This window comes from Tasmannia lanceolata, unplaced genomic scaffold (genome assembly GCF_043159265.1).
Source record: "Tasmannia lanceolata isolate RefF3 unplaced genomic scaffold, GAP_Taslan_0.1 ptg000006l, whole genome shotgun sequence".
Lineage (NCBI taxonomy): Eukaryota > Viridiplantae > Streptophyta > Magnoliopsida > Canellales > Winteraceae > Tasmannia > Tasmannia lanceolata.
In genome coordinates, this window is record NW_027518683.1 from 48,999,516 (window position 1) to 49,012,902 (window position 13,387).

The 13,387-nt window shown below is 39.4% G+C and overlaps 1 protein-coding gene across 3 annotated transcripts in view; it reads right to left on the reverse strand.

Moving 5' to 3' along the window:
- Nucleotides 1–202: 202 nt before the first annotated feature.
- The window catches only part of LOC143880436 (interactor of constitutive active ROPs 2, chloroplastic-like), a 96,292-nt gene continuing 83,107 nt past the window's right edge, over nt 203–13,387 (reverse strand). The window contains exons 2-6 of one of the 3 annotated variants that reach the window (XM_077383450.1): nt 5,189–5,355; nt 4,868–4,929; nt 4,150–4,239; nt 2,593–2,773; nt 203–2,054 (exon numbers count right to left, since the gene is read on the reverse strand). In XM_077383450.1, coding sequence (XP_077239565.1) covers nt 423–2,054; nt 2,593–2,773; nt 4,150–4,169 — 1,833 coding nt within the window. In that variant the 5' untranslated portion in view covers nt 4,170–4,239; nt 4,868–4,929; nt 5,189–5,355 and the 3' untranslated portion in view covers nt 203–422. Of the gene's footprint in view, nt 2,055–2,592; nt 2,774–2,928; nt 3,088–4,149; nt 4,240–4,867; nt 4,930–5,188; nt 5,427–13,387 lie in introns of those variants that run through there. The other 2 variants (XM_077383449.1, XM_077383451.1) reach the window with 2 other exon arrangements.

The window sequence follows — 13,387 nt, forward strand, 5'->3', positions numbered from 1 at the left end:
TTGTTCCCTTTTTTTGGTTGCTAGGCTGGGATCGAACCTGAAACCTCGAGGTTGAGAAACCAAGCCTCAACCATTAAGCTAGAGGCCCAACCCCTCTAATGATTTGTTCCTTTTTACTTGCGCGCAGTCTGATCAGACTTTGTCCGTCCGATTCCTTAAAAACAATGAACCAAGATCACGAAATAAACGTAATCAAAGAAGCTGACAGAAGAAACATAATGCTATTACATAGTCAAATGTAACGTAGTCAAATCTCCAGAGCACATATATAGGATGTAACATTAAAAGGAAACAAGAAAGGATCTACAGATTCAAATACTATCAGCAATTCCTTCCTAATGTCCAAAACTAAGGAGGGTGCAATCATAACAAACAACAACACGAAAATAAATAGAACCCATCACCAAAATATAAACCTCAGTCTACTTCTGACCCTTCTTCCACAACACCCCAATTCTCTTTAGCATATTGTTCTTCTTCTTCGGCGAGTCATCGTCCATATCTTCAGAATAAGGCGAACCCATGATCTTCCCACCAATGGGATGGTACTCGCCGTCCAAAGATGCCGACCTATCCATAAACTTCCCATTATGACTTGTCGAAAGAACAGCTGCCGCTGCCTCTGCTGCCTTCCTCCACTGATCAGACTGCACCCTCAGCGTCCTCAACTCGGATTCCATTTCCGAATTCGCCACTTGGGCAGCCTCCAACTGCTCCGCCACCCTCGTCGCTCTCCTACTACTCTTCTCCGCCTCCTCGGTTACATACCCGAGCCTCGTTAATGCCTCCCTCTCGGCTTCCCTTGCTGCCTCGGCCTCAGCAATGCCTTTAACACTCTGTCGTTCTCTCTTGTCTATCTCTGATTTCAGCATTTCATTCTCCTCTGATATGCTCTGCAACTCTGTCTCCTTATCCATCAAGTTTGCTTTCAAATCGGATACGTATGCTTTCACCTTATTTAGCTCCACTTCCAATTCAGACTCACCCGGGCTTGATCGGTTTTTTGCCATCTCCAAATTCAGCCCCTCATTTTCAGCCAATATACCCTGCAGTGCAGTCTCTTTGTCCATCAATTTCGCCTTCATCTCTATAATCTCCGCCTTGGTTTGCTTTAGCTCTGCCTCAAGTTTAGCTTCTCGCTGGTTCGATCCGGATTTTGTAAGCTCAACCAACTCGTATGCGGATTGGATTTGCATAGTATTCCTAATCTCTTCTTCATGGTACTTGATCTCAGCTTCTTCCAAAGCAGCTCTAAGCTGTTTCACTTCTGACTTAGCTGAACTGAGCTCAGTTGTTAGCTGCTCCGATTCACCCATTGTCTGTGAACTTTTATTAGCACTCTCTCTGGTAACCACAGCAAGATCTGACTCCAATTTGCTTATGACTTCTTTGAGTGAATTTTCGCAGGCTCTTGACACTTCTAACTCAGCAATTACGGAATTGAGTGCCTCAAAGGCTTTAAACCCATCTGACCGAAGCATTTCTATGGTTGTCTTAGCCGTCTCCAACTCCAATGAAGTTTCATTAACGATTAATTGAGCCCGAGCTTCAGATTCCTTACACTCACTGACTTGGGCTTTCATATGTTCAGCAAAAGAGAGTGTTTCAACCATCTTTAGCTTAAGAGACTGAAGCTCAGTGTGCTCCATTTCCGCTTGCTTGGCGTGGGCAGCCTCGGACTCAGACACTAGTTCAAGCTGGAGCTTAAGTCTTTGGATCTCATTCATGGCTGAGGACAAAGTGGCAGAGTCAACAGAATGCTGTTTCTGGAGGGCTTCGATCTCGGACTCCCATGCCCGATCTCGGTCCTGAGAGATTTTGCGGAGTTCCTGAAGCCGATCCTCTTCGGCTGCAGACAACTCCACGAGCTGGTGTTGGGAGTTTTCGAGCTTGGCAGCCATGGCTAAGAGTTGTTTCTTGGCCTCTTCGGCTTCTTGTTGGGCTCGTGCCTTGCATGATTCGGATGAAACCAGCTGGTCCTTCGCCTTCTTCAGATCCTCCTGGAGTTGCGCAAGCTGGGTTTCCAGCTCTGTCACCTTGCTTAAGCGTTTCATCTGGAGTTTGAATGGAAAAAGATGGAAAAGTTAAAACAATAACAGCAAAATGGCAGTCCAATTACACCATTGTAGGGGACCGATATGTTAAACTGAAGAGCAATGTAAAAAAATTGCAAAACAGAAAGCCACAAACGCAGGGCGATGCAAGAGATGATAAAAGACAAAATGAAATAACAAATGAGTGTGAAAAACAGAAGCGGATTACCGATATCCCCATTGTGATTCCAAAAGGAAATGAAGAAACAATATCATTTATTTCAGCATTTGATGTTAGGTATCTTAGTAACTCTAACCAGATAAAACTGAGATTTCAACTCTCGTACTTTTTGAGAAATGTGGATGTTTTTTTCCATTTTAAGAACCAAGATGGGCCCTCTTTACCGTCTGTGGCACATTCAACCATCAGCAGTACACTGAAATTCAATATGAGAAGTTACACATCATTTAAATTGCGCATGAATTTAACCAGTTACATTGGCAAATTTTACATTTTACTAGAAAATGCTACAGTTGGTTTACAAGTATGGTGAAGTACCTCCAATACCGGGCTTCTGGGTGACCGACGATCGGGGACTTTGGGGCTTCTGTCTGTCGGAGTCCTAATCGTTGGATGTGTGGAAGATGCTGAGTCAGATTCCGAACCAGTCGTCTTGAGTTGACGAGCTGATCGAGGGGTGCGAGGAGATGTCTTCTGAGACACTTCCGAAGTTCCACTCCTGCTTTCAGAATCAGTAAAATGGCAATCATAAACCCATAAAAGAGAAAAATTGAGATTGATATGAATCCCAGCTACAAACCGGCCAGAAAAGAAAGTAACAATTAATCCATTATACATACATAAGAAAGTAACAATTTAATCCATTATACATACATCAACATTTCCATGTCTTTTGAATTATATTTGAAGGATTAAGATGGAAACTTAGAACACACTTATCAATAAAGCTCCCATGAAGCAGGGAATAAAGGGACTCCCTCAATATATGAATCCATTAATATTAGAACTGCTTGTTACCAAAGAACAATGGCTATGGTAAAATTAGTGATGCAATTCCCCTTGCCTTGCACTGGCAAATTTCCAATTGTAGAATGTGTTCAGCATGATGCACGCTATCCCCTACCTAACCAGTTCTAGTTTACACTTTACACTAGTGAAATTACCTACATACTTACAGACATTGTCAATGACTGTAAAATTCATTTCACAAAACCAATAATTTTCCAATAAAATAATAACATTATGAGCTCATGGGTTGCCAGAAACAGATCTATCGACCCATGAGCACTAGTACGTCAAAGCTTCCTTTTCAAAGGGGGCCCTCATGTTCCAAATTCAATAGAATGGCACAAATACTACCAAATCTCAGTCGACTGAAGAAATCAAAAGTAACCAAAGAAATCAAAACACCAATGTCTATCAACTCCAAAAAGGCCCTGCAGCTGCAGCTTGAATTGGAAAGCAGTCCAAATTCATTGTACTAATAAAGGGATAATGCCAAGGGAACAGGAAGTTCTAAGGCACCACAGATTTAACAACAAAAACAAAAATAATCTAAAGAGAAGAAGAACATCCTAATCTAAAACATTAAGGCCCTGTTTGTTTTAGATTGTGACAACTGATTCATAGTCTCACACTGATTATTGAACTCAAAATTAAACGTAATTTGAGTCCAGTAATTGGTTTTTAACTCACAATCAGGTGTCACAATTAAAACAAAAAGGACCTAAATTGTCACATCAATCTATTTTCCAGCTATTACATTAAAATTGGCTTAATCATATTCAGACATAGTCAGAGAAATGTTTCAAAGAAATTATAAATAAATAAAGTCTTTCTTATATGGGTCAGTAAAATCCACATGGGGAGGACTGAGGAGTTATAATTCAACTGTAAAGATGCAAATGAAACCAATAGAATCATGTGATCTTTTTTCTTTTTTTTCTTGGAATGGTACTCTTTTTCTTTGACAAAAGAAGCATTGCTTAGCTTCTACACCCAATATAAAACAAAAAAGAAAACCACCCACCCAACAACCCATATATCCTAACAGAGAAGAAATACTCCAAACAAGAATCTAAAGTAGAAAATCACCTTGCTTTCGGTGTCTGCATATTTACTACCCGTTCTAGTAAGAGGGTGAAAATGGGTCCCAACCTCAAAACTTTCTGAACCACAAGAAACCTGTAATGGTAGAGAGGAATCAGTGTCAGAGATAAAAACAATGCAGGAATCCAGTGTATCTAGCACATGATAGACTTAATGAGTGAGTGATGAGAAACAGAGGCTACTGATATTGGCACTACCAAGTTTTAATAATTGCACAAACTCAGCTTGTCTTTTTTGTTTCAATTGGCTTCTGATAGAGTTTTAGGAATTGTAATAACCTTTGACGGCAGTTAATATAATAAAAGACAAGATGTGTTAGTGCAATTATCAAAATATGGTAGTGCCAATATTAGTTGTAGAAAACAGTAACAAACAAGATCTGTTCAAAGAAATCTCCAGAAAATACTGTGATTCCAAGTTCCAACCCAACTAGGTAACAGCATTAACAATAAAAATGAAAGAAAAAAAACCCAAAAAATAAGAAATCTTTGATGGGTAGTTGAAAAGTACAAAAAAAAAAAAAAAAAATCAATTTTTACTCCTCCGTTACTTCTTCTGTAATCCACCACACCATCATTGCAAGTGCAGCCACAAGGCGTTTGCAGTAAAACAAGATAGAAAACAAAAAAAAATTAAAAAAAGAAAGAATAAAAGCACATTTACTGATTTTAATGAAAATTAGAACGAAAGAAAAGATTTTTACCTTTGAAACCTTCAAGTTTTTCTTCTTCCAGCAGCTGAAAATCTGTTCTTAATGGCAACGATCTGCAGCAGAGAAGAAATTGTATGAAGAAAATGGAGCAGAAACAAATTTTACAGAAAAAAAATATAGAAGAAACAAAAAGCTTTTTTTTTTTTTTTCTCTAAGAGATTTCACTTTTTCCCAGTAAGAAATCCTTGAAAAGCCTGACATGGGTTTGAACAAGAAGACAGAGACCAACATTATCATTCACTCAGCACCAGAAAAAAAAACAACTTTTTAATGTAGAAAGAAAAACACCCAAAAAAGAAGGGAAAAAGTTACGATATTTTGTTCTCTTCTTATCTTGGTTGAATGAGCTTAAGATTGGAAGAAATGAAGGTTTTTCATTTGGGTTTTTGGGAAAAAAGATGAATGTAAACAGAAAAAGAGGGGGAATGAGTAAGGTTTTGAGGGTTTTGGTGATGGTTTTTTCTTCTTCTTCTTCTTCTCTCCTCGCTATTCCCGAGTGTTGTTTTTTCTTCACGCTTGGGTTTTGGTCTAGAGAGAGAAAGGGAAAAGGAGGGAGATTTTGTCGCTTGTTAGGTTCTGAGGATTAAATTAAGAGCAGTGCTATTTTCCCCCCTCTAATGGATATTTTCCCCCTTTAACAGAAACCGTTAACTTTTAAGCCTTTTGCAGTTCACGACATCTGTTAATGGGGGGCGGAAATATCCATCAGAGGGGGGGAAATATTACTGCGCTTAAATTAATTTGAAATGCTTACTTTCCGTCCGAATTTGGATTTCTGACCAACTTCTGCACGGAGAGACACAGAGAGAGAGAGGGGGTAGGCTAGACTGTACGGACCACACTATAGGATGATCCAAACCGTCCATATAATGAGCCACAAAATAGGGACTTTAAGGGCTATAGTTTGGATCATCCTGTAGTGTAGTTTTTGAAAAATACGGGACTATAAGGGCATACACCATATAAAATCTCCATTCTGTTAAACGACGTCATTTGAAATTCAAAACTATATAGTGTCCGCGCGTCTACTTTTTGTATAGACAGAAAATAAAAAATAAAAAAATACTATGGTTGGTTGGGGTCTGGGTAATTGGATAAATTATATGATGAAGGGCCTTATAAACACGTACGCATCATCCCATCCTTTCATCGTATAAATTCTCGTGTAATTGAACGATCTGATCCCCACCGTTAGATTGGTAGAATAGATAGGCTGTTCTTTAAAAATCTTCTCTATATGATGATGATCCTAACCCTCCGATATGATTAGTGCAAAAATGGACGGCTTAGAAAGATTAAAACACCAATAATGACATAAAAACCTACACAGTGGGAGCATTTATGTGCAATCCAGACCGTTGATCTTGTGGTGTGATGGCCCATTTGGGTCTTGGTCACATCTAATGCGTAAGATAAAGGACTACAAAAATCCTCAGTTTAGCTTTTTCTTGGAAGAATCCTAATCAAGGCTTGATGGAGGGTCGAGATCATGCAGTTGAGTTGCTCTCAGGAGCATTTATCCAAATCAAGGGATATCCAAATGTGTGTAAGAGAGGCAAGTGGGGCCCCGTAAGAGAGGCAAGTGGGGCCCCGTATGAGTGTCTTTCAGCTCAGAAAGGAATTGAGTCATTTTCATTGTGTCAACTCTAAGGTTGGGGAGGGCCCACTGTGAAGAGTCCAGATCATCGTAACATCGTGTTGGTGGGGCCACATCAAGGGTATTTCCCACTGAAGTGATCCCACTAATCAATTTTGCTTTCTAAGCCATCATTTTGTTGCTTCAGTAAAAGAAAGCAACAGTGGGTCCCATTACATTATGGGTCCCACTAATCAATTTTGCAAACTGGATTACTGGATTGCTTTTGCCCCTTTTTAAAAGAAAAGATAAACCATCTACTCAGTTTATTTCTCATTCAGTCATTCTTAAGCGCAATCTTAGGCAAAAATCACGAAACAGAATGAGTCCCACTTAGCCCATTTCAGAAAATCTGCACCTCGGCAGGTTGCCAAAGGGGCCCTAATTGATATACAATGGGTCCCATTACATTATGAAGGGTTATTAGAAAACCCATGATTTTAGGGGAGTGATAAATCGACCCCCATGTGTCTATCTCATGAACACACAGGGATAGACAGATGGGGGTCGATTTAAGATATTTGGGAGCCTATTTATCACTGCCTGATTTTATTGTTTTCAAATTCAAACTTAGAGTACGAACTTACTATTTTGAAAGGTAACATCACATGCGTACGGAATGCTAGCAGAGGAATGGTAGTTGCATATGCAAAGTCTTCACTTTATATTGTTTTTATTGCTTGTTGAGGAATGCTATTTACATGTGTCAATGTCTATAGATGCATCTCAAACCCCTATTCTCTATTTGGTTGCTTGTAGTTGTCCGGGGGATTAGGAGAAGAAGACGTCAAAGGGGAGATCAAAAGAAGATCAGTCAACCGGGGGATGTAGGGAATGGTGTTTGGTTGCTAGAAGATATGTGGGAGATCTCTGGAAGAATTATTGTTTTGGGCATTTGGTTGCAAGTAGATTAGCAGATTAGAATAAGAATACAAAACTCATCTCATTCTCACAATACAAAACCAGAAACCCATATCAAATAATCAGCAGATTTAACAAGGAGATTTAATATCAGATTTAACAAGGAGAAATTGAATGGTTTTTTACCCACGTCAAAACCCGAAACCCACATCAAAACTACATGAAAACCTAGAAATCCACATCAAATAAATCAGCAGATTTAGCAAGGAGAAATGGAACGGTTTTGAATTTTGGAAGAGAAAAAGCAGGAAAATCGATCTCCCCGAGATTTCTCTCTTGAAATTTCATCGATTTTGCAAAATTCGGCGAGAAATCCTCGAGGGTGCCACATCACCCGACCGTCGCCCGACAACGTTGGTGGTCAAAGACCTAAAAAGCAAACCAAACAACTTCCAGTAGATCTCGAGAAGATGTTCTCCCCCTATTTTTCTTTAAAATAGGCAACCAAACAGAGCACTAAGGTTGTATTTGGCAATCATTCTTCCTTGAGCTTCTCTCATTTTTTGGGTCGTTTCTCTAGATCCGTGTAAAAATGGGTTGAGAGTGAGTTTTCGCTCAATTTTTAGAAGCGGCATGAGGGTTCGAATCGGGTGATTCTCATTCTCCTGTTCCTGCCCATTTCATCTACTCTTTTAGTGGGTGAGAATGGTTTCTGAACACGCCCTAATTTTTTAATTGAATTCATCCATAATAACTAATTGTTTCGACCTGTTTGAATATGAGGTGCATCAGCAGACCACCTTACGTTTGTAGCTAGCATTCATCTTACAAACATCATGTTACTATTCCAAACATCCTATTACAGCCCAAGCAAAGAAATTGAAGAAAAAAAGGTCAATACCAAACCTAGAAAAAAAGGTCAATATCAAAGAAATTGAAGAAAAAAGGTCAATACCAAACCTAAAGAACAAAATATTACATTTGATTGCAATGGTAAGTAAAAGAAAACCCAAAAGATAAAAATAAAGGAAAAACAAAGTTGTTGATGGGCGTAAAAATCACAGGCTGACATGTCTCTGAGGGTAATTGAGTAATCCTACTCTATTTAGAAAGTTCCAGAGTAAATCCTTGCCCATTTGCAGGTTGACACCTATCCACGGGCATTGGAGTAATCACATACCTAATACCCCCTTGGCCTCCAACTATAAATAGCCTCTTAAGTTTCAATTCCCAAGGTTACTATTCATAGTGAGAATTTCTTAATATGTTAATGGTCACTGACTTAAGCATCGGAGGGCCTTCCTAGAATACCAACTCTGAATAGGTCGTCTGACCGTTTGTTATTGTGCGCAGGCAAATCTTAGCTCTTCCGTAGCCACCTCAGCATATCCTGATGTTATTGTTTAAAAGTTGTAGCAAACAGGCAAGAACGGTCCCAATCATTTGCAAACAAGGGTGGAGCCAGGAATTTACAATTTGTGGGGGGGGGGGGGGACTAATTTACACTTGCCTGCATTGGTCATTGGGGGCCATGGCCACTAAACTATATAAGCATGCATGTATATCCCTAGACCCTAAAAGAGATTTTGCAAGTCTTTGGGGCTATATGTGCCTCCGCCCCTGCATGCAAAGTAATAGGAAGGAACAAGCAATAAGATGTGCCAAGAAGGTTGCGTTCATGGGTGAGAACACAATCTTCTACTAAGAGAGAGAGTTGTGATATTTTTATGGTTTTCTTTGACCCACTGGAATGGAATAGAAGATGCAGCTTTCTTTATTGCTGTTAAATACTTCATAGATGTAACTTTCTTTATAGCTATTAACTTGGGCTTACAGTCGGCAGTTAGAGGAGGGCCCAGATAGTGTCTGCCAGGAATGAACATGACAATCAGTATTTTACAATTGGTTTTTTTATCTTTTTTCTTTGAATGATGATTTTATTAAGGAAGAAGAAGTATTACGTTACGAACTTACACTAACTTATGCAGTGAGAGATTCCCAATTGGCCAAAACTTCATTAGTTTTTTTGGTTTTGGAAGCTCTTTGGGAGAAAGAATATGTTTATGCCATGCCATGTGTGGTTGTTTAATTGGAGGGCAGCAATGAGAGTGGAGAGTGATGGGAGCCACAGACATGAGAGTGGTATTGGTTGCTTGGAATGGATGATTGCAATGCACAACATGGATTTCTTTCATTCATATTTGCTTAGTTTAGAATCAAAGCAAAACCACTTTGGTAGTGGTAGTATATCAATCATTTTTATTAACGAATGGAAAAGTGTATGCACTATATAAAGTTTTGGAAATGATACCCCACCCCTCCTCCTTTCTATCATTTTCACCCCTTTACTTTGTCTTTTCCTGGAAAAGACTTTATTTTCAGGAGAGAAAAACTGGTGGAAAATCTGTTATTTTTTTAGGAAAAGACTAAAAAAGGGGTGGAAATGCTGGAATGGAGTAAAAATCTTTCCCATGTACATTATAGTTTTTGTGTGTAGGGAAATGATACTCCCACCCCACACCTTATCTCAGCATTTACACCACCATTTCATTTCTACTTTCCTTTTCCTCAAAATGACATTGTTTGCCTGGTTAGCACCATTCCTAAGGAGCTACGGTCTTAGCCTCAAAGTCCTCATCGACATTTTATTTCATGATTCTAATACAGTAGTATACTTGGGAATATAATTCTCTTTCTTTATGATAAATACAAAAGGGGTGCACCAAACCCAAGCTTACTCCCAAATAATTCTTGAGAACGAATAAAGCATCATGATCAATGGTGACGGTCAGTTCTAATGTCCCAAATGGACCTTAGAACATCATAAGGTGACCCACGTTGAGGGTGCAGTTTGGGACGGGTCGGGTTGAACTTTTGCTAAAACTGAATTGGAATCAAACTGAAGTTGAACCTGATTTTAGGGTAAAAGTTTAATCAAAATTCCCAAAAGGGAAATGATATCACGCTCTACTAGCTTGTCTTTTAGTATTTAAAAGGTTGTCAACAGGTTATTACAGTTCCCAAAAAGCTCTCACAAGCCCATTAAATACTAAAAGCCAAGCAAGGAGAGCATGGATATCAAAATATTGAAGTGCCGATATCATTTCCCTTCCCAAAAATGAGCCTAGTTGCCTCTCTAACCCACACGATCTTGGTCCCATATGGAATGAACATCCCATACAAAAGACAGACTTTATATGATGTCTGTGCGTGAAGCCCAGTATTTTTCAGAAAGTGTAGTGAGGTCCACTTCATGGGATGATCCAAACTGTTCATTAGCCGGGCCATGACATAGATAGGTTGCAGTCCGTAGATTATTTCCATTGGAAGATCCTAACCCTCTGACCTGTAGAGGGTTTGCACAATATAGAAACCTCTATAGATCGGATGGTTAGGATCATCCTATGGAGCTAATCTATCCAGAGCAGCCTATTTGCATTGTGGCCCAACTGTACCTTCGGAAAAATGCTGGATCTCACGCCCATAGCATATAAAAACTCCAAGATAAAGATAAAATCAATCAAAATGTTTTATCTTTTAGTGGCGGAATCCTAAAAGAGGTTTATTTGATGGACAAAAGACAGTGCCATCCAACCAAGACATCTGTGGGCCCAGAGACCACTATGAAATATGAACACGACCCAAATGTCGAAAATTAGAAATTTTCGATTCCTAGCTACTGCCATGTACTTCTGCCATACCATAACAACCCCTCTATATAGAGAAATTATATGGTGGCCGCCCTTTACATATACAGAGTGGAGAGAGAAAAAATCAACCACATTGATTTTTTCTATAACGTAAAAGTCAGAAAAGGAAGTTTGACCTGGATAAAAATAAAGGATGAGGGTTTTTTCTCTCTCTGCCCTTGTTGTTTGACGGTCAGCCACCATATAAAAACTCAAACAGAGAAATTACAGTTAAACATACAGAAGATATCGATCTTAATAGTCTTGAGGCTTTGGTCACTTTCTATTATGGTGATTTTTATGGGGATGATAATTTCGCACCCCCTGTAGGATATTCCGCACCCCTTATAACGTGAATTGTGGGTGCGGATTATCCTACAGGGGGTGCAAATTTATCATCTCCCTTTCTTATTTCTACCAAATTCTGCTCTACGTTCTGGATGTTTTCATTAACTTTTTGGCTCTCTTAAGAGAGAAAATAAAAGGGATACTGCTACCACCTCCCTGCTCCACTGATGCTACGAGAGGGAGAGACTAGGGAGAAACACAGTTGGATAAAGTTGAATTTTGATGGGAGATCTGTTGGGAAGCCAAGTCGAGCGTGCATTGGGGTTGTTTTTAGTGATTCCAATGGGTGAGTGCCTAAGACATTTTTGGGGCAAGCCTATGTTTGTCACTCAAATGACGCCGAAGCGCTAGCAGTTGTTTGTGGAATCAAAATTTTCTCAGGTAAGTGGTTGATAGAAGGCAATTGATCAAACGTGATCTTGTGGGCAAGGCCAAGGAGGGATGTGGGGGTGTTTTTTGAGATTCCAAAGGGGGAGTGCTAGAGATGTTTTTGGGGCCAGCCTATGTGACTCAAATGAGGTGGAAGCACAAGCAATTGTTTGTGGAATCAAAATCTTCTCATAATCTTCCAAGGGACAATTGGTGATAGAAGGCAATTCATCAAACTCAATCTTGGGGCCAAGGAGGATGTTGTTGGGGGCAATGGAAACTAGCAAGTCAATAATGAAATAAGGTGTCTATGCAACCAAATCCGTTCAATGATTCGGCATCGACCCGATCTACAAATGATTCCGTGGATCAGTTGGCAAAGGGGTGAAGTGGGAAAATCAAATTGCCGGTATAATTGTACCACTGAAGAATAATTAGCATAAGGGGTCCAATAAATAGCCGCATATAGGGAACTGGGGTTTCAAATGTAAGGTCAGTCACCAGCGTTAAAGAAAGTTGTTTGAGCATGGGACGATAAAAGGGTAGTTTTTTGTAAGATAAGTTGGGTGGGATTGAGCTCACTGTTTTAAATTTCCACCGAAACTGACATGAAACAACCAAATTATTTCTGTTTCGATGCCCACTGAAATGCATACTGAAACTAAAACGCATATCAAAATCAAAATCTTAAGTATATTAGTGGTATATTATATAGGTATTGCATAAGAGTAAAGGGTTCCTGCGCTCGAGTGCAAAAAAAAGGGGTAGGCCCACATTGTTGTGGGATCCAGAGCATTCATTTGGAAGGCCCTTTCATGGATAGGGTGTCCACCAAAAATCAGCTTCATTGGATCATCTTAGGGTGCCATTTGTGGGGGAAAAAAATGGGCAAATGGATACCCTATGATGATCCAATGAAGCTGATTTTTGGTACACCCCATCCATGATGGAGCCTTTCAAATGAATGCTTAGAATAACCCACAACAATGTAGCCCCACCCTCGTTTCCTGCACTCGAGCGCAAATAAGCCATCTGTGCTCCAGCGCAAGAACCCTTTTCTCATTCCATAATTATATTTAAATGAACTGCATTTGAAACATGGTGTATGTATTATGCATAAATATTTATATGAATTACAAGTGAAATATGAATTATCAGACGAGACGTGTAATGACGTGTGTGACAGCGCATGTCACTAAGTGTTCGACGTTGTTAAACCATTAAGGATAGTTGTTTTGTTTATGTGATGGTTTCTATGTGTATTTCCGATTAGTCTAGAATTTCTGAAAGTTTAATCTTAAAATTCTATCGTCTGCATATCTTTTCTGACATTTCCGCGATTTATAGGATTTTCTCTGAATATTCAAACGAAGCGTTTCCATTTCTGTGACCATTTTTTGCGAGCCCGAAACTGAAATCAAAACCAAAATTTAAAACCTCGATCGAGACCTCAAGGTTGAGAAACAAAGCCTTGATCAATTGCGCTATGGGCCTAACCCCGTAAAAGGTTATTGTTACTGTTCAAAAAAAAAAGAAAAAAGAAGGAATTCCAAACCCTGCTTTACCATGTGACGTAACAAAGCACAAAAATAAACAAGAAAATTTTTT